Source organism: Carassius carassius, chromosome 17 (genome assembly GCF_963082965.1).
Source record: "Carassius carassius chromosome 17, fCarCar2.1, whole genome shotgun sequence".
NCBI lineage: Eukaryota > Metazoa > Chordata > Actinopteri > Cypriniformes > Cyprinidae > Carassius > Carassius carassius.
In genome coordinates, this window is record NC_081771.1 from 19,428,607 (window position 1) to 19,451,721 (window position 23,115).

Sequence of the window (23,115 nt, forward strand, 5' to 3'; positions counted from 1 at the left end):
CCTTGGAATATATTGCAATTGGAAAAAATGATTTGGGATACATACATCCATACATACATACCTTTTTATTTTTATTCATTCATTTATTTATTTGTTTATTTTTGGAGTTTGACAGCTTTTTGAAGTTGTTGAATGAAAAAGATCTGTCACGATGATTGAAAATACTTTTGTGTGTCAAGTAAAAACAATAAAAAAAGAAAACATACATACATAATTTGCTAATTTACCATGATTTTCTGCTCCATTCTTGGATCAAATAGAGTTCAGTTCTATTGGGGGTCATTGGGTAGAATGCTTGTTGTTTAAATTCCATACATGCTCTGCCTTGTGTTTTTATTGCTTTGCCTGAAATGATAATGCTTTCAGCTACTGATAAAACAAAAATGTACGTAAGTCTATTGGACACATTTAGGCTTGATCATTAGACTTATAATAGGGCTGATAAAACAGTTGCTCCCAAGTAGCTAATTTCACCTTTTCTGTGCCATATTCTACAATTATAAAGAGTACAAATATAGGACCTCACAGAGGGATCTAAAAAGAGAAAGGACTGTACCAATGCATTATATATTATCTGAATTGAAGGTAACAGTCAGGGTTTACAATGTACAAATGGTTAAAAGGAGAAATGAAAGAACCTCATTGTATTTAGATCAAAGCTCTGTCATAGAGCAAAGTGGTTTGACTTTCTTTTGTAAAATTATTGTTTTGTCTGTGATGAGAATGACATTCACTGGCGTAACATTACAGAACAATTTGACTTATTACTTTGAGGAAAGGGTAACACAGGGATACGGTGGATTGACTCCACCTTAGCCCAACAAACCAATCAAGCTCTCCTGACATCTTGACCAGACTAGTTCAAAGACAGTTTTCTCAGTGGACGTCCTTTAAAGTGGCACTGTGATTTACCACAGCTAAAGGACACAAACATAGTAGAGCTGTAGTCAAGTCCAACTTTGTCGAGTCCAAGTCAAGTCCAAGTCCAGGACTAGTTGAGACCGAGTCAAGACCGAGTCCAAAGAGGTTCGAGTCCAAGTCAAGTCCAAGTCCAAAAGTTTCGAGTCCAAATTAAGATCGAGTCCAAATGAGAGAAAAAAGGGTCCTCTTCAAGACCACATACTTAACTACTGATAATGTATGTGATGCGAGAGACAGCATATCTCCTATTCTAAGAAAATAATTTTACATTATTATTTGTAATGATCAAAAAACATGTGCAAAGTAACAACTCTGTAGGACAAACTAGGACAAACTAGAGCCTGGAGGGCCAGTGTCTTGAAAAGTTTAGCTCCAACTGGCCTTAACACACCTATCTGGAAGATTCTAGTGTGTCTAGTAAGAGCTTGATTAGCTGGTTCAAGTGTGTATAATTAGGGTTGAAGCTAAAAGGGGCGTTACACAAGATCCCGGGCTCTATGCATAGGCAGTCCTGATGGGCCCCCATGCCCCCCGCCCATGAAAATATCCAGGTAAAATAAAATATATTTCAGATTCATACTTTTCAAGGGCCTCTCTTCCTTTGGGGCCATGGTAATGAGTACTGGTTTTACCCCCAGTCCAACCCTGGGAGCTAAACTATAAAGGACACTGGCCCTCTAGAACAGAGTTTGGAGCTGTAAGGTCAAATTATTTTTATGTACTTTATTTAATTTTATTTACTTTATAATGCTGCTTTTGCTGACATTATGTCTGTGGTCAAAAATTAAAATGACTGATGCCTTGGCACAGTGCACACACACCTGTAAACCTCGGGATATGACGCGTGCACGCGGTCATGGCTAGAAGTGATACGTTTGGCTCTACTGGGCATGCGCACATAAATACAGCCAAATTTTTGTCATACTGTACTAGGGCTTGCATTGACTAGTCGAGCGCTGCTCATAATGCATACAAAGTGTTTGGAGGTACCACGTGAATTTTAGGATTACAATATTGCGTGGAGCTGTTACTTTCTATGACCTTATCTATGCTGCATGTAAAAATAAAATATTAAATTTAAATAATTAGGGTTGTGCCTGAAGCCCGAATACCTTATTCAGAATGGCTCGGATAATGGCTTAAAAAACAAATAACGGACAAGGAATAATTCTGCCTGAATACGCTGAAGCTGGCACAGTCATGTGTTTGCTAGATAAAAGGTGAGCCAGGGGATCAGCGCAATATTATACAACAGACCTCTAAAGTCACGAGTTTGAAGTGAACGAATGTAAACTTTTTGAAGTAAAAGAGCGCAAACCAAACACTGCATTGTTGTCGCCTCTCTGTGCATCTCTCAGAAATCAAAGCGTTGCAAGAGTTATTTTACATATTTTACATGTTACGCCAGTGAATGTCATTCTCATCACAGACAAAACAATAATTTTACAAAAGAAAGTCAAACCATCTACAGCTTAGATACGGATACATTTTCTACTTGTCCTACATGTTTGCATCTTTACCTTTTGCTGGTTTGCACGGCACACACACATTCGTTTAGTGAAGTTCACTAAACATTAAGACTCGCTTAAAGTGTTCTGCGTAATGAAAATGTGCGCATTGAATTGATTCAGTCATGTTCAAATGATCACCAAACGTTTATCATGTCATCTCTCTGCTTGCATAATAAATATTATTTTAGAAATTTATAATTATTTTAGTTTAACACAACATACAAAAAAAGATTAAAAAGTCATAACGGTCTTATCAAGTATGTACGACATTGTAGCCGAATGCAGATACGAAAAATTTTGTTACAGATACAAATACTGGCTGTTACATGGAAATTTAAATATGTAATGTCATAATTATAAAGTTTTTTAAATTTACATATGTTATTGTTGCATTAGGCTATACATTAATAAGCATTTATTAATTAAAAAAAATATTAGAACTAACTAGTAGAAATCAGTAGTCTTGAAACCCCTATACTGTACAACATTAATTAGTATTTCATTATTGTAAAGGGTATGTTTAAGGCTATCTAGCTATCTAAGTTTAACTTCGGCTTCTTCATGGAGAGCGGGTCATGGTTGCCTAGCAACAGCAACGGCTACAGACGGCTACAGACGGCTACAGAGTGCTTTGGAAAAAAGGAGAGTGGCGCGCCTAGCGTTTTCCACACGTTTTCAGTTGCGACATCATGCAAATCTGGTTTTGTTTTGAAGGAGAATTTTTTTTTTTTTTTGCTGGACTTGGTCGAGACCAACGAGCACATTTGGCGAGTCCAGTGGGCAAGTCCGAGACAAGTCTGAGTGCAAACGGAACGAGTCCGAGACGATAGAAAAATGTCTTGAGTCCGAAGACTAAACTAAAAGGTAAATTTTAGGGCATTATTTTGATTTTCTTTCGTGATTTGTGAAAAATATAAATGCTGCATCGAAAATTGTAAAAGTAACTCTGATTATCTTTCTACAACTGGACAATGGAGTATTTTTTTTTTTTGAAAGAAATCAAGTCGCGGAATTTTTTACGCAAAGAAAGAAGGCGTAACTTTGATTCTTGCTGTAGTATTGTTGTTGCCACCACCATGTTTTGGAGAAGCTGTGTGTTTCTTTGTGAAAGCAAAATTACTTTGTTCTTCCAAAAGAGCACACAACTAGAAATCAGTGGTTAAGCTGTATTTACAATTCAACCCAAATATTCAGATGTGTGCAGTACATTTTATGGAGGCCTGTTTCCTAAACCTGGGAGAGTAGCATACAATGCTGTCTGTGCACAAAGGCTGTTTCTATAAAGTGGGGCAATTCCAACTTTGCAAGGACAGTCTGGAGCTTCTGACTCACATCCTGTAAATATGTTTTCATATTTAAAGAGTTTGTCACTGATGATTCAAAGACGGGTTTTGAGCAGTGTAGAGTAGAGTTTGTTTGTCATTTCTCCAATTACAAATGCAAACATGGCTTTATGTTTACGCAACATGATTTTTGTCTCGTCGTCCCGGGACACGCATCATAGTATGGTAAGGGGCGTAACATTTATGTCACAACACAGTGTGATGTAGCTTCACATTCTCCATAGAAAAGGTCCAAAGTATGTTACTTCTCGAGTGTCACAATGTTGAAGAATGTTATTTCTTTGTAATCCCGTTAAAATATGCTGTAACAAGGTTGTTTTTGTTTTTACATTTTGTTAATTTTCACATTATCCGTCTAGTTTTGGTTCTTTGAGTACACTTTCACTGGTATTAGTTCCAGTGTCCTTGGTTTGAGATTGGTTAATTGATTAGTGCTTTGTCCTATGTATTTATACTCCGTTTGGTTCAATTGTCTGTTTTTGTCAGGTTGGTTAGTGTTCCTGCATTTAACTTGTTACTGGTTCCGGACTGTTATATATGCTGCTTGCCAGTAGATCCTTACCTCAACTCTGTCCTACTCGTCCAAGCAATTGTGACAGTTATTAAATTAAAATAGTTGTAAAACTCATTTTATGGATTTGATTCTGCCATGGCTCTGTATGGCAAATTAAAAGCCACAAACTTATTTTATCCATTTAATTTCTGTCAACTGATTATGCACAGGTAATGAGCAACCAATTATTGTCATTGCTGATATAATGTTCACATGCTGTTATTTTCGCAGCTCTTCATTATTCATCTATTTTCACACTCCCCATACACTCTTTCACACTAACAAGTGCATAACTTATTTGTATGTGGTGCAAAACTGTTGAGTATGTGTGTTGGTACTGTAGGTATGTGCTGCTATTTCAAGGGGTCTCCACCGGTTGATATGACAGCTCTGCCGAGTTCACGAGAGACAGTTGGACCCCAACATGATGCAATCTCTGCCACATTCCATTTCTGCTGTTCCTTCTCGTTCTTTCTCATTTATTACACTTACAAATGTCTCTTCTATCTATGCACAAAGTCTTTCGTTAAGCGTTTTCCTCCTTTAGAAAAAACAAACACTTAATATGGCATAATGTATTAAGATACATTAAGTTCAATTAAAAGACCAAATTCGATATATAGTTTATATTATTATATATATATAGATATATTATTTTATGTACTACAAGGCAAGCAGATGGCTATGAACACAATGCGCAAACTTTCTCCTCCCATACAGCAAAACGTTTAACGTGGCTTAATAACAGACTAAGATAATAAAGACAATTCAGTAGGCCTAACCTATATGTCTTGTTGGTGACTCAACGTATATACAGACCAGCAAATATGAACGTGCATTATGAAATGCATTTAGTGATTTTAAAAGGATCAACTCCATACAGGCAAGCAGAAGAGTACAGAACGCAGTGCGTTAAATTGTACATTAAACGTTTACCTCCTATAGAAAATCATTATAAATAAAACACATAATTTATATTAATGGACAAAGACGGTGAAATAAACGAGTTGTAGACAGTTTATTCTGGAAAAATGCTTAACGCGAAACTTTGCGTGTTGCGTTTATTCTGGGCTCACCTGCTTGCCTGTACATATTAGTTGTGTATTTTAATAATGTAGAGAAGCATATTGAGTTTGGCCTTTATCATCTTAGTCCATTATGCCACATTTTGCGGTATGTGAGGAAAATACTATATGCATATTAATTAAAATAATGAACTTTATATTTAATTTGATATTTTAATAGCATCTTAATACATTAAGCCATGTTAAGTGTTTATGTTTTTCTAAGGGAGGAAAACACTTAGTGAGAGACTTTGCGCAAGCGTTCATATTCTGGTGTTCTGGCCATGGATTTGCTGGTCTTGTCTTTTTCTTGCAGGACCCTGTACGTTATAGTAATAAATTAGGGCTGCGTCCGAAATCGAATACTTCCCTAATCATTAAATCACCATTTAATCAATCGTTTAATCGTTTAATCACCATCACAGCGTCTTGTCTCCATTGGCAACACGCACGATTTGTGTCGATTGCAAATGACGTCACAGGTAGCGGAGAGTGCAAGTAGCGATTGCAAGTGACATTGTAATTTAGTTTATTTTTTCTTGTCTTCACCACCTGGCTACTGTTATACGATGTTGGGAAATTCAAACAAAAAGTAATAAAAAATTCAACTAAATAAAAAATAAGACTGCAAGTGATGTCACTAGCGGAAGTGCGAGTGTCTGAGAGTGCAAGTCTGAGAATGCAAGTCTGAGAGTACAAGTGCAAATCTGCAGCCAGACCCTCTTGGAGAAAGCTGTAAACGAACTCCACATAGCACAAGGTGCAAACAACCTTACGCCCATTTCTCACATAATCCGTCTGCAGTGTGTATGCGTTGCATATTTTTTTACACACCCATGGATGGATTCCAGCATTCACGCATTTGTGGTCCGTCAGTGCGTTCCAGGAGCGTTGCATCTGCAGCAGTGCAGTGATCGTTTACGTACCGAGTAGTGGACTGCAAACGCGTCCTGTGTTTAAGCACAGTGAGTATGAGTCCGTGCTGCTTCTGCACCACATACGAAATGCACACGGAGTGCATACACACTGCAGACGGATTATGTGTGAAACAGGCGTGCATCTTGTCGAGGTTTCCATTGGGAAGCCTCTTTAAAAAAAAATTAAATAATTCTCTGAAGCAAACCCGGCGGCATCTTAGTTGCATCCATGTTAGCACGTCACGTTTGATGTGAAATTTCACAGTAGGCATACACACAAGCTTAAAGACTAGTTCTCACCCCCTACAGATTCGGCTAGGTATACATCCGTGCTAAAATATTAAGGTGAAAGTCATCATAGCTCGCGTAGTATAGACCCAGCTCCCAACCCAACTTTGAGAATAGATTAACGCCGATATTTTATATTTTTTTTATCGCCCGATAAGAGTCTCACGTTAACGCAGCACGTTAATGCCGATAACGGCCCACCACTAATATATATATAGATATATAATTTATATATGTATATAAATCATGTGATAAATATAATTGATATTAAGATATGTGACATATTTAAATACTAGAAGGGTCACTGGTCTTCTCATGATAGAAATACACAAATTCAGTCAGAGTTGACCAGACAGTGCAGTGAAATGGAACAAAAAGTGTAGTGTGAGCGTCCCTTCAAAAGAAAAGTGTTTGTAGATGTTATGATAGAAAATATTTAAATGAATTATGTACTCATGAAAATACAGTAAGTCATAATACCATCTTAATGCGTCTATCTCTTTTAAGAATGTTTATGGCTTTTTTTTTAACATTAATTCAAGACAAGAAGAAAAGGAGCTTGACCAGCAAAATTCTCAGGGAATTTAAGAAAAATATCATATAGTTTTAGGATTAAGATGATGTGGCAAATAAAAAACAGGACAATAAACCATAGGGAAGCTTTTTGTCAAGTCAAGCCAGGCATGGCAAAAATACTGAAGGATGAGAAGAGAAAGACCTAAACCTTTACATATTGACAAAAAGCATAGGTCAAATTGTAAGAATGAGAATTAGACTCTCTTTGGAGTTATCATTTGAATCTTATGAAAGGGTTTTGAAAATGTGAGCTACACAAATCAAGCATACAGTCAAGCAGATTCCTTAGACACACATTTTAATAGAATTGGCTGTACACATTCTGTTTTACATTCCTAAAGAAATGATTTCCTGAATCTGGTGTTGAAGAACTTGACTGACGTACACAAAGACCAGATCTGAAACCCATTAAACACAGGATGAATTGGGATACCAAATCAGAGTCAAACCCCATGTCCAAACGTGACTACATGACCTCACAGATGCTCAATGGGTCTCTATTGGGTCTCAATGGCAGCAAATAGTGACAGAATTTCTTGAAGATCTAAGGTTGTTTTAGAAACCATGGGAAGACCAACTCCTTATTAAAGTCCATTTTTGACTGTAAAAATTAAATATTATTACTTTTAAATTTTGGCTATGGAGTGTATAAACATTTTACAATAGAACAATTGTTGGTACCGAACATGGGTGACTGCAGGATTTCATTTGATGCTACGCACATATACAGAGCATTTATTTATTTATTTATTTTAGATTTAGCTTAATTGTGCAGGGGCATTTTTGCCCAGTTTGCACCCATTAGTTTCAGACCCCTGTCCAGGGTTATGTAATGCAGTGAGAGAACAGTCCAAACATGCAATCTTATTTGGCCAGTTCACTGAAAAGAGAGAATTTACTCAAAAGAATGATTGAATCACGAATGATTGGCATTGCTGCTTCAGTCAACCCAAATAATAACTGCTGAAAATTTTATGGAAATGTTTCAAAGCACTCCTGGTATGCACAGTGCATATAGCCATACAGCTGCAGGTACAACTGATACACAGTGCAGTTCATTGGTAGATTCCAGGTAGAATTAAATGTCTCATGGTCATTTCTATTTTTCAGGTCATCATTGACGTGCCCTCATTGCCTTAAACAGAGCAACACTTTTGACCCTTTCCTGTGTATTTCACTTCCAATCCCTCTGCGACAGACCAGGTAGGTTACTTTGTCTTCTGTCTCTACTTCTTTGGAATCTATTAATATTGTATATATATTTAATAGGTGTTTGTATAAATTAGGGGTGGAATGGTACATAGATGTCACGGTTCAGTATTTACCTTGGTTCGGAGGTCACGGTTCGATACAACTTCGGTACAACAGGGAAAAAACAAATCTACTATGCAGTAGTACAACAGACAGTAGTACAAATGACATTTTTTTCCACCTAGATGTGAAAATACAAAATATTATTATATTATGTTAAATATATATATATAATCTGCAGTAGGCCTACATATATACATACAATAAATAAATTATTGAAATATATTTGATTTAGTTTACAGATAAACAAAGGGAAAAAAACAGTGTGACGTAATGTAGCCTATATACTGCATGCAGATTTTCAGTTCATTTTTGTGACAGGCTTCATTTGTTCACAGAAAGGAAACTCAAATATTTTAATGGTCTTGGTCTTATCATGGACTTGTGTGCATTTTGACTCTGTATTGACTTGGATTCGAGCATATTAGGAATCTGACTTTTTCCAGAGTCCACTCGAGTCCCAATCAAAATATTTCATGATTATAACTGTATAACTTTAATATTTCTTTAAATTTATGTATGATTGACACATTCAATGATTGGTGATTTTCTTGTGACATGAGATTTTAGTGCACTCAGGTCAGGATGTCTCAGTACGACTGCGTTTTAGTGCCCAGTTGAAAAAAGCTAAAAATAAGATTACGAGATTAAAGTCGTAATATTTCGAGAATAAAGTCGAAGTTACGAGAATAAAGTAGAAATATTATGAGAATAAAGTCGAAATGTTTCAAGAATAAAGTCGTAATAGCCCTACTATGACAATAAAGTCGAAATATTAAAAAAAAGTGATGTGACATACAGCCAAGTATGGTGACCCATACTCAGAATTCATGCTCTGCATTTAACCCATCCAAAGTGCACACACACAGCAGTGAACACACACCCAGAGCAGTGGGCAGCCATTTATGCTGCGGCACCCAGGGAGCAGTTTGGGGTTCGGGGGCTTGCTCAAGGGCACCTCAGTCATGGTATTGCCAGCCCGACACTCGAACCCACAACCTTAGGGTTAGGAGTTAAACTCTCTAACCACTACACCACGACTTCCCCAAAGAATAAATACGAGAATAAAATTGTAATGTTTCGAGAATAAGTCGAAATATTTTGAGAATAAAGTCTAAATATTTTGAGAATAAAGTTGAAATGTTTCGAGAACAAAGTCAAAATATTAAGAGAATAATGTCGAAATATTACGAGAATAAATTTTCACAAAGAAAACAGATTAATTTAATGAATTGTTTTACATAAATTCACCAATCTGATCATTAAAGAGCTTGAAAAAAATATTATTGTAAGACACATAATTTGTGTTTCGCTACAAAACTGATTTTGAAAGCTGAGAGATTAAAAGTAGGTATAAATAACAAATGCAATGAAAGATTATATTAATGAAAGAAATATTATTTTCAAGCATACTGTCCCTGTGAGTATGACACATGGTATGATTTCTGCTAATAATACCACATATATTTGTAGTGTACAACCCGAATTCCGGAAAAGTTGGGACGTTTTTTAAATTTTAATAAAATGAAAACTAAAAGACTTTCAAATCACATGAGCCAATATTTTATTCACAATAGAACATAGATAACATAGCAAATGTTTAAACTGAGAAAGTTTACAATTTTATGCACAAAATGAGCTCATTTCAATTTTGATTTCTGCTACAGGTCTCAAAATAGTTGGGACGGGGCATGTTTACCATGGTGTAGCATCTCCTTTTCTTTTCAAAACAGTTTGAAGACGTCTGGGCATTGAGGCTATGAGTTGCTGGAGTTTTGCTGTTGGAATTTGGTCCCATTCTTGCCTTATATAGATTTCCAGCTGCTGAAGAGTTTGTGGTCGTCTTTGACGTATTTTTCGTTTAATGATGCGCCAAATGTTCTCTATAGGTGAACGATCTGGACTGCAGGCAGGCCAGGTTAGCACCCGGACTCTTCTACGACGAAGCCATGCTGTTGTTATAGCTGCAGTATGTGGTTTTGCATTGTCCTGCTGAAATAAACAAGGCCTTCCCTGAAATAGACATTGTTTATATATGTTGCTCTAAAACCTTTATATACCTTTCAGCATTCACAGAGCCTTCCAAAACATGCAAGCTGCCCATACCGTATGCACTTATGCACCCCCATACCATCAGAGATGCTGGCTTTTGAACTGAATGCTGATAACATGCTGGAAGGTCTCCCTCCTCTTTAGCCCGGAGGACACGGCGTCCGTGATTTCCAACAAGAATGTCAAATTTGGACTCGTCTGACCATAAAACACTATTCCACTTTGAAATAGTCCATTTTAAATGAGCCTTGGCCCACAGGACACGACAGCGCTTCTGGACCATGTTCACATATGGCTTCCTTTTTGCATGATAGAGCTTTAGTTGGCATCTGCTGATGGCACGGCGGATTGTGTTTACCGACAGTGGTTTCTGAAAGTATTCCTGGGCCCATTTAGTAATGTCATTGACACAATCATGCCGATGAGTGATGCAGTGTCGTCTGAGAGCCCGAAGACCACAGGCATCCAATAAAGGTCTCCGGCCTTGTCCCTTACGCACAGAGATTTCTCCAGTTTCTCTGAATCTTTTGATGATGTTATGCACTGTAGATGATGAGATTTGCATAGCCTTTGCAATTTGACGTTGAGGAACATTGTTTTTAAAGTTTTCCACAATTTTTTTACGCAGTCTTTCACAGATTGGAGAGCCTCTGCCCATCTTTACTTCTGAGAGACTCTGCTTCTCTAAGACAAAGCTTTTATAGCTAATCATGTTACAGACCTGATATCAATTAACTTAATTAATCACTAGATGTTTTCCCAGCTGAATCTTTTCAAAACTGCTTGCTTTTTTAGCCATTTGTTGCCCCCGTGCCAACTTTTTTGAGACCTGTAGCAGGCATTAAATTTTAAATGAGCTAATTAAGTGGATAAAAGTGTAAAATTTCTCAGTTTAAACATTTGCTACGTTATCTATGTTCTATTGTGAATAAAATATTGGCTCATGTGATTTGAAATTCCTTTAGTTTTCATTTTATTAAAATTTAAAAAACGTCCCAACTTTTCTGGAATTCGGGTTGTATTTAAAAAAAAGGGTTAGCCTAAATAAGAGAGCTACAGCGCCCCCCGAAGGAATGTTGATTGTGTGTGTGAGCTGATTTTAAGATAAAAAGTTGTTTCTGTCCCAGTGGCCTGCAACTTCTCCCATTCAGAATCAGCACATGGACACTGTCTAGTGGGCTTTGTTTTCAAGTGCGCAACTCATGGCATTCGCTGTTTTTCTGCTGGCAGCCGGTTATCAAACAGTATTGCATTGCTGCAAGTGCCCCCTTCTGGACTGGTGGTGAATTGTCTGTATTCATCGTAAGGTCTCATGCACCGAAGAGATGCCTGTACCGTGACGGTTCGGGACGAATACATGTATCATTCCACAAATAGTATATACAGTAAATATGTGTTTGTGTATCTTTGCTATTGTGTGTTTAAGTTTGTTTATGTCCTTGGCCACCCTGAAATACCAAGTGCACAGAACATTATGGAGCTAAACGAGTCTTAAAAAAGATAAATGCACACACTACATTCACATATGCACACACAGAATTCATACATGCACACACATGATTCATAAATACACACACAGGATACACAAATGCGCACAAAATTCACAAATGCACACACAAAATGTAAAAAGCACAGAAGATTCACAAATGCATACAAAATTCACAAATGCACACAAAATTCATAAATACACACACAATTCAGAAATGCAAACAACATTTACAAATGCACTCAAGATTCAGAAATGCACAGGACAAGATTCAGAAATGAATTTTTGATGCACACACAAATTTACAAATTTACACACCTTGATTTACAAACTGCTTGCGGTCTGTGAACTTCACTGCATTTGTGTGTGAATTTTGAGACTCCCCTGACTTGGCTGGACACACAAATGCATTTTTTTTAAACGGGGAATGATCAGCAACCAATCAGATATCTCCCTTGTTTTAGCCAATCACAAGAACACACCCCACGCGAGGGATTGTTTACTTCTAAGCCAAACACATGAACGCGTTCACACAGCGCGATATGCCTGTGTCGCGAGCGCGAGCAGGAGTTCTGTTTTTCAGTTGGTTGAGACCTCAACATGGCTTCTGGCAACGACAGGGGAGCGGTCGTTATAATAGTTATAATAATAGTTGCACAATTAAACTGGTTAACATTAACAATTAAACAACATCTCATAACAAGGAGATAACTAGCTAAACACTTTAAGTTATACCGCTCCCCTGTTGTTGCCAGAAGCCATGTTAAGGTCTCAACCAACTGAAAAACAAAACTCCACCACAGGGGCCAAATTTGAAGGTCATCAGTAAATGTCAGAGAGTGCTAGTTTTAGTGTTAAACCCGCTATTCCTATTGTTATGAATTATTAGAAAGACGTCAAATTAAATTAGGCAAATGCCATGGGCAGGCAGTAACAATTCTGTCAGCAGACTAACACTGCTCACATATGAACTGAACTCCTGGGCAAGACTTTAGGGAGCCAGTCAGATGTCCTCAGCCTACAGTACCAAAGTGCAGCTGGTCAGAACAGTCCCGCCGGTCATCCTCTGCCAATAGAGAAACCAAATACAATAAATTATTAGATCTGTCTCTTTCATGGAGCTGTTGGTTGAAACTCATCAACACTTTCAAGAACTACTTTCTTATTTAAGAAATCATTGTCATTTTTGTAAAATAAATATAATTCATCCATGAAACTCTATATGTCGCAGGCTGAGGGGTTGTTCACATAATTGATGATATTCTGAGAGTTAAACAACTTAGTACAAGCTAATTGGCTGATCATGCTGCATTAACAGCCAATGAGTTTACTGCCTTGTATTTATATGGCTGGCTAACATCAGGGGCGGATCTAGAAAAATATTGATGGGGTGGTGAGAAGGGGGCAGGAATTTTTGAGGGGTGGCAACATATGGCAGAGGTATATATACTGAATTTAGTCACAGTTATCACAGTTTGATGATAAATATTATATGTGCACACTAAAAAAGGGCACAGGCTATCATTTACAAACTTAATCTCATGCCATCAATGTCTTGCATTTGAAACAGTTCATATAAGGGATAAGTGACCATACCCCATAAGCACCACCACACTCACTAATGCATACAGTATGCATCGGCATGTAATTAAGAGCATTATAAAAGGTTCAATGTTATCAATATGTCAATTTATTATAAGAAACTCAAGACTTTATGAGCCAATGACATTTACAGATGGGGAGACTCAACTTATTTTCTACTGTTTAGTGTTAATCACCATCTAACTCAACCAGTCAAGAGCTACATTTAGCCTTAGATGTTATATGAATATGGTCCCTGAGGCATAAGTTTTATTAGCTGACAATAATAATAAATAAATAAACATTATAGGCACAAATACAAATGTACTTTTAGAAATTGTTTCTGAAAAATGGTGTTATTGTTTTGGCGAGTTTGAATTAAAACTATCTATGAAAACTTGTGTGATATTCCTTTAAAATAACGTTTTAGTAAATCTTTTTTTAAGTATATTTTACTGTGCAATTTCTTACATAATTTCTTTGAGTTAGACCAAACTTTTATTTTGGTGAGTTGTAGACTTTCTGTGTTTTTAATAAACTATTATTATTAGCTAATAGGCCTACTTGACGTATAGCATACTCTTCTGTGCAATAGTACTATATTTCTGTTTGAATTTCTTCAAGTTATACCGAAATTTTATTTTGACAGGTTGTCATAATTGCCGTTTCTGTCAGTCTGTGTTTACGATACGAATGAATGACGATAGTTTTATCAAATGAAATGGTGAAATCCTCTCATAGCAGAGTGAAGATATAGTGAAGAGCTGAAAACACCACACGTGCTTCAGTGTGTGTGTGTAGTAGGGCCCACATTCCAAGAGATGTGTATAACAACACCTTCAGGGCCGCTGCTGGCCAAATGGGTGCCCTAAGCAGGATTGTATTGTTCCTCAAATATGATGAAAAAAACACCTACTATGGGGGGAAAAAATAACTTTAATCAAATAAAAAACTAAATGAATAAATTGTATTATTTACAAATTACAATTGTAGCTCTCGACATTTACCTATGGCTATAACTTTATTATGACTCTAAAATATTTTATAGTCTCAAGCATAAAGAAATCATGCAAAAGGAAATTAAGCAGTTTTACTATGATAAAACCATGGTTTATTTTTGTAAGGGTTGTGATATGCATGTTTTTTGTTGAAAAAATTATAAAGGCTGTGTTGTCTAGCAACAAGGTGGCCAAAAATTAAAGATTAAGTGAATATTTGAATTAAATGTTTAGTGAGTAGCCTATACAAGGATTTGATTGTCCTGTAAGTGTAACAGCAACAATTACATTGCATTTGTAATAACATGTACAATTTAAACAAAAAATTGCTTATTTTGTATTTGCCTACATTATGTATTTTAACAGTGTTATTAATGACCAATCATTATTGCTGCATTGTTTTTTATATAATGCATTTTAAGTCTATTTAAAGACTATTGATGACATTTTGACTATTGACTATTGAAACAGACTAGGTCTGTTTTTAGCAACAAAATGCTACTGCATTTCTTCATGTGCGTTTCACAACACTGAAATATCTATTGAGTGCTGCTTAAAATGCTTTCAGTATTATCCGATACAGATGAACATGAATCTTGCATTGTTTCATTATGTTAGTAATTGTATATTGTGGCAGTTAAGAAATGACCCGGGTCACTAAACGGTTAATGCTAAATCATTAAACCTAAACCTGCCCTAAACCTAAACCTACTGTTAACAAAAGTAAACATGAGAAGAAAAACACAAATTTTGAAGCAACCATGCCACTCTAGCTTCTAGCTAGCACTCATGACTTGATTTTCACTGATGCCTTAGCACTTTTCTATAAATAATATAAAGTATATATAGTTTTACTGCAATTTAATGCAATTTTTCTTATTGCCTTTTTTGATTTTGGGATGAAACATGATCTGGACATTTCTTTTTGCCAGATTCAGCCTATTAGTTCATTCAGCTTTGACATTAATGAACATTACTGTATATGTTCACAGATATTTGGCATGTAGCTAACAGTACTTTTCAAAGTAATTGTACACAAATATGTCTTTGCAAGAAGTAACACATCCAACCTGCACTTTAACATATCCACATACACTCTGAAAACACAAAATAAGCTGTGTCTGATTGACAGTCCACGTATATATACCCTGTCACATGATTCTCACCTCTGCGTGCCACCAGAGATAAAATCTAAAAGGATTCAGTTGTCTTCTCACTGGTCCAATCGAGTAAGTGTGGTTTTGTATAACTGAGTGCCTTTGTTGGGTCCAGCATTTCACATACGGCTTTCAATAATACAGCAGAGAGGCATCTGAAAATCCATCAAAGTCTTTAGAGCCACAACTGCAGCTGCAGTGAAAAATGCTGCTGCATTGAGGCAGTCGGCTGCTGTTTGACTGGCTTGTGTGAGGCCATTTCCAGCCAAACAAATATAGTTTGAAACAGATCAGCTCTCGATTCTAATGTGCATCCAAAAGCTGCATGTATGTGGCAGTGTTACTGTCCAGACGTGCTGGTTTTAATCTACAGTAGCTTTACAACCTGTACACACAAACACGGAACAGGGAATGAGACGCTGCATCGAAACGATTTTTGAACGCCTTCAACATGACCATGCACGGAATCACATCTATAATCAATCCAATGTATAGGCGAAATGTCATGGGCGGGGTGTAATAGCGACCAGGAAGCTTAAAAGCACATGCAGTGGATGCATCGGCAGCTTATGAGAAATGAAGCAAACACTCAAAGGGATGTCGGAAAAATTACACTGAGACGCAGCATCTTGTTCCCTTGGGGAACCAATGTTACATGCGCAACCTAGAAACATTCCCCCTTCAGGAACTCGAGCTGTGTCGAAACACTATGGGAACAAGTATGCCCTCGCTGCCTAGTGTGGAAGAGCACAGCTAGGGCGAGAGAACAGAGGAGCCCAATGTGGCTTGCATTTTTAGGCCATAGAATCTGATGAACATTAGGGACGTGGACTGTATAGATACACCTGACAGAAAGGTCTTGGAGGCCACCACACTTCTGTTTGAGTAAGCCTTGACCCCCAAGGGCGAGGGGAGATCAGAGGACTCAGGAGAGACACAGACGTGCCTTCACTGTGGTCGAATGTCTCACCACACACGGAGGTTTTCTGTAATGGAGAAAGCACACTTTTCTTGCTGTTTAGTCTTAACGCAGCTCTTTCATGTGAGCGAGACCAAGATCTTGATGCTGAACTGCCATCAGCTCTGATTGAGCTAATATCAACCAATTGTTGATGTAGTTGAGTATGCGGATACCATGGAGTCGCAGAGGACCCAGCGCAGCATCCACTTACTTCATGAAAGTGTGGGGTGAGAGAGCAAGGCCAAAGGAAGAACCCGATATTGGTAAGCTTTGCCCCCAAAGGCAAACCTCAGGAACTTCCTGTGTAGAGGAAGAATGGAGATATGGAAGTACAATAAGTAGACATTGAAAAGGCCCTTTTTACTGCCGCACGTACCGCCGCGGCGGCACATTTTCGCTAATAGACGTCAGTTTTGCCTGACTGATGTATTAGATTTGATGGCTTCAGTCAGGGAAAATTAAAGAAAAACACTGTAGTTAAAATATTTAATATATTTAATATTTAATATCCACAGACGAAAGTTTGGTACTTATGAAGTTATGTGCATTTCTTAAAACGAATTCAAGCAGGATAAATGTCAAGCCTGTGCCTGAGCCTGTGCTTATATTTTCTCTAAGCTACATGGTATTAAACCATATTTTAGATTTGACACATTTAAAAGGTGTGCAGTATTATTTATATTATATTAATTATGCATTATATTATTCAAAAGAAATTGTGGTTTACTTTGCATAGGAGCATTAAAAGTGGTAGCCTATTTTAGGGGGGTAGGCTACATGGATTAATATGCAAAATGTCAATATTTTCATATATTATGCATATATTTTAATTTATATTTTCAATATAAATATATTTTTTCCTTTAATAAAACAACATGCATTTTTGTTATTCGTTACCTGTCCTTTAACTTATTGGGGAAAAAAACATTTGTCTGTAAACTGATTAAGAAATTGTTGCATGTTTAAACATGAAGCACTGTATAATTTCATTCACATTATTTATGCCTAATTAGCCTAAAACAATAAACAAATAAAATTACGATTAAATCTTTGAAACTCTAATAAATGGACGGATTAATAAACTGTACTCACAATTAAACTCAAGTTCTCTCATTATAGTCAACAAAATACACAAGATGTAAAAAATAGCTTTAGTAATTGACAACTTAAGTGATTTTAAAGGGAGCCTTCTTTACTTGCTTTTGGGCAATAGCTTATGGCCTAAAAAAAAAAAAATCCCATATTTTTTTTATTTTAGAAATAAAATAAATGATTTAAACCAATTTTTAAATCAATATTCAAATGACGAGGAAATTTTACAAAACAAGTTTTAACATAGTTCTTTATCATTCATTTAGTAGTCAAATTTATAACTGCAACAAGATGATTAAAAAAAACAGTAATGTTATTACCTTAATGCTAGAAAGACCTTTAATTTTATTTATTTAATACTAGCCCATCATGCATCTAACCATCCACTCGGCGTTAAGAGCTGTTAAGATTAAAACTGGCAGCTCAGCAGTGAGTCAGTGTCATGGACGGAGGACCTGTTAATATATTTTCTAGTCTATATTTTCATCTCGTTAAGCCGCTGGTTTATTTATTTATGATTTTTTTCTTATAGAACTTATTTGTAAATAGAGCAGACATTTTCTGTGTGTCTACACCAGACACGAGAGTTGTCATCCGTGCCCCACAGCGAAAAGTGTGTCTAAACTTGATGACATCACACTATAGTGTCAAATCATCTGAACACAGTGTCAGAACATTTTGTCATAAACAGAACGAGCATCAGTTCACTGATGGGGATCGTGTCCAGTGTATCCATCACTGGGTTCTGCTGTCTTTTGTTGGATCGCTCCACTTGTGTCCGGAGTAGACCTGGCGTGCGTTTTTTATTGTTTTATTTTACAGCCCTGCTTGTTTTAATGTTTTTATTAAATATCTGTATTGACTGCATGGTCATATTATCAAATTATTTACTGCCATGCGACCTACAAAAGTAAAGCTTGGCGAGTCGAGCAACGAGCATTGCTGCAGGTTGATTTTTGCGGATGTGCCATGCTTGTGCACCCGCGGTCGTCTTCATTTCTTCAGGTGAAACGTCTCTTTCACTTGCAGCAGAGTCTGTGAGCAGCAACAACTTCCCCTCCGCGCGCACTGATAACAGAAACTCGCTCCGCCTTCACTCCATGGATAAAGTATTTCAGTATGTTTGAAATGTTATGTTCATAACGTAGCATATAAAATAATAATAAAAAAATAAGAGTTTCAAAGTGGCTTAAGCTATTTTGTGTAAACTTTTTTTCCTATATCACATGTCAAACTAATAATGTTGTAAGCATTAAATCTTTAATTGCTGCTTTCTGCTGTGAACATTTTGTTTGTGATGAAAATAACAGTACATTTTTGTCAGTTATTTTATCTAAACAGATCGATTAACTTCTTCAAGATTTCAAAATCAGATAGCATGCTGATAATGTAGTAGCACTGTAAGATTACATTTGTTTGAATGCATTATTGCGAAAGCGATTGCGTGTGAATCTGTTTAAATCATGCTTTAACCCGAAAATAATCAGTAAAATGACTCTTGCAGTCATTGTAACCATCTGATCAATCTATAGCTAAATATGTTTAACATTAATTCTTGCTGAATATGCAGTTATATTATGGGCTGTTGGCATGAATTGTACTCATGATGGAGCGCTCTTGAAGCGAGTGAAAACCACGACGCTCATATTCAAGTGTTTGTGCAAAAATTATTAATGTGCATTAATGACAGGGAGGCGCCGTCTCATCACTTAAATTTTTTTCCTGATAATGAATTTATAATTTTTTTAATTAACATAATATCGTGGTGTATCACATACATTAAAACATCTGCAGAAAGCTTGAAATGTTTTTAAACGAAAACGAATTGTGCATTTTGTGAATGTTGCATTTCTCTCATCGCAGAGAGCCAGCACTGGGAATTTCATCTTGCAGCAGACAAGAAAACATTTGTTTATTAATAAATCATTAAAATGTCCCATTTTTCACAATTATTAGGCTTCTTCTGCATGTGTTTTGTTGCAAAGTTAATGCATGTGCTTGAGCATGGAATATATTAAGATTTGATTATGTAAATTTAATATAAACCTATGATTAGTTGAATATAACAAAGGAACGACTAGAACTAGAAAAATCTTGCGTGGGGGCAGACCATTTTTTAGTCTATAACCAAAACAACAGTCCTATATAAACCAGTTCAGCAAGTGAAAGCCTCATAAGACACTGTCCATATGAAAGAGCAAGAGATTCACACCTTTATCTCAACCCCCACAAGCCATACATAACTACCCCCAAAAAACCCAACCCCCTCCAGCTGAACTGAATTCGGTCTGTTTTTGGCTCTGAGGAAAGATGTGTTTTCATGTTACTGAGTTGAAACTTGCCTGCACTCAGTAGCACTACTCTCTGTATTTATTATTTTCTCGCAGCCCATATTATTATTTTCACAAGACCATAATGATAATAACAAATCATCAATTAATAATTAATCATTATTTTACAAAAATCATTGTTATTTGTGAACAAGCGTTTGCGGAAGGCTTTAAGACCAAGCGGAATCCTCTGTTCCCGCCTCACAGCGCGTGGGTCTCCGCTCAGTGAGGCAGTTCCACCGTCTGCGATTTGACTTTACTGAATCAGATTGAGGCGAATACAACTTTTTGATCATGAGCCCAACATTTAGCAAGGCTGGAAAACATTAATTCTAACAGAAGGAAGACGTATTGCATTGAGCTAATGCTGTTAGAGAGAGAGAGAGAGAGAGACTAGTCTAGGGCTATTCTTAAACTTGGAGCTCATTATATTTAAGTACAAATCCAAACACCAGAAACGTTATGCTTTTTATCAATAATGAAATGTTATGAAAAGTATGCAATTAAAACATTTTTTTAAAACTTGAATTTAAATACAATTATACTAACTTTAAATTCTCAAGGAGTTTATAAGTAAAAAAGGATAAAATGTCACAGGGCATGTTAAATAGTCTAAATGAACTTGTGTTAATAATATAATTAGAACTAACAATATAATAAAATTTTTTAAATGAACAATTCCTGTATAAAATTGGACAGCAACCTTTATATCAAACATTTTTAAATCGTCCACAGCTGAGCATCACGGGAGGCGGATCTGTGCCAGAGCGCGTGAAGTGAATGTGATGAACAAAGTCATTTTCAGATGCAATGAAAAAAAAAAAAACCCTGGATAGCCTATATTAGGCCCAGGCTCTGCTCTGAAGTATAAAATTTTTACGGATTAATCGCCTATTTTCATTTGCTGCATGTCTTCTTTCTTTAAAAAATAAATTAAGTTTGTCAGAGGAAAAAAATATATAAGTCGTCTATAGTTGCATTTTAACGGATTCATCACCTATTCTCTGTTTGCTGCATGTTTTTTTTTTAAACACGCTAAAAAATAAATCAGAGTTTGTGAGAGGAAAAATATAAGTCAGGTATAAGTAGGGATGTGTACCGAAACCCGGTATTAAACTGGCCCCGGGGCTAAATTATGAAAGACCGTAGTATCAGTAAGATCTGACGCTATCGGTTCTGCTTTCGGTACTGGAACAAGGGGAAAAGATTAAATGTACTATGTATTTTTGCTCAATAATGTTATCGTGCACATCTTATCTCACCAAACATTTCTAATGTGCGATTATTAATTATTATTATGCATTAACTGTATGTAAACTCCTGCTTAATAATAAAGAATGAAAATGGCGAAGAGATTTGCTTAATGTTATCGTGCACATTTTGTCTCACCAAACATTTCTAATGTGCGATCATATTAAGACGTTCGTCTGTGAGATCTGCGATTTATAAAAATAATAAAACCTATATTTCCCTCAAGACTAGTCATGTTTTTGTGGTTGTTTTAATTTAAATGTGTCTGCTTCTATTTTAGCCAATTTATTTTCAATAAACTAAAACAAGCAGTTCAACTGATGCAGATCTAAAGTGGGATCCAACCTTCCATCCTTCTTTGGAATCATGAAGTACTGGCTCGTAGAACCCGGACTAGCACCTTGATGGCTTCCTTCCTCAAGAGAGTGTTTACTTTTTTTTACATTAACAGAGCCTGCTCAGGGCCCACAAGAGTGTAAATGACCATGTTGAAACGAGGCAGAGGAGGAACAAACTGAATGCGGTAGCCTCTTTCTACAGTGTGCAAGACCCATTGAGACACATTTGGCAGAAGTTTTTATGCTGCGAAATAGTCTACTAAGGGAATCAGTAGACCATCGCACAAGCTTCCTGGCTGCTACATCTAAGGATGGTCCATTAAAAAATCCTTGTATCACCTTTATGTCTTTCCAAACTTGTATTGCTTTCTTCCTTCTGAGGAACCTGAAAGAAGATACTTTTAAGAACATTGATAACCAAACAATATTGATCCCACTGAGGAAAAAAACATGTTCCACAGAAGAAAAGAAAGTTATACTGTTTTGGAATAGTATGATGGTGAGTAAATATTGACAATATTTTATTTTTGGCTGAATTATTTTATGCTGCAGAATAAAACATAACATTTTATTAAGCTTCTGTTGACAACAAATCTTATTTCAAGCATTTAACCAAACCCCCCCACCCCCTAAAAAAACAACAACAACAACAATCCACCCTTACTAATCAGTTATGTACTATAGACTTTGTGGTTGTTTTAATGTTGTACTAATGTTAACTGTGTTGAAGTGCTAAGCTGTGGGTTTCCTCTGGAATTTTCTAATGGGTTTGTGTTTGAGTCTGTGGAGCGTGGACACCATTACTTTGAAAATACTTTCCTGTTTTTATTCATAAATCAAAAACACCTAGGAACCTATAGTGAATAAGCTAAATGGGCCTACAGATTGACATCATGAGTCAAGAGTTGCATCCGATGATGTGCTAAATGTGTATGTTTTTGTTTGTTTAGGGCCCTGAATGTGATTCTGGTGTTCAACACTGAAGGTCAGCGGTTTCTGAGAGTAGGGTTGGCTGTGCCTCTCTTTGGGTCTATCTCAACGCTCAGGGCCATGGTAGCAGAGGAGGGCAAGATCTCTTCAGACCAGGTAAGACCTGATGTCTGTCATCTCATTTTGTCTCTTTCTCCCACTTTATGTAATTTTCCTATTCCTGAACTTAATTGTGTGCAATACACACTCACTCCTTTATTGTAGTGTAATGCACATGCACACTGCTCTATGTGTTCGCTATTACTATCTGTGAGCCTGGAAGAGGAATGCAAGAATAATTCTTCTTTGGCCAGACTATGTAAGGTCTGAAATTCATACCCCATTAAACTGCCTCCTCTGAATACACCCCATCTGTTGGTTAATGGAAACTTCTCAGACTCAATGTGTTATTGTGC

At 36.6% G+C, this 23,115-nt stretch overlaps 1 protein-coding gene across 1 annotated transcript in view; it reads left to right on the forward strand.

Annotated features, from left to right (window-relative positions):
- The window catches only part of usp43a (ubiquitin specific peptidase 43a), a 134,971-nt gene that overhangs the window by 50,764 nt on the left and 61,092 nt on the right, over positions 1–23,115 (forward strand). Inside the window, exons 4-5 of the mRNA XM_059571232.1 lie at positions 8,284–8,376; positions 22,681–22,816. Coding sequence (XP_059427215.1) covers positions 8,284–8,376; positions 22,681–22,816 — 229 coding nt within the window. The remainder of the gene's footprint in view (positions 1–8,283; positions 8,377–22,680; positions 22,817–23,115) is intronic.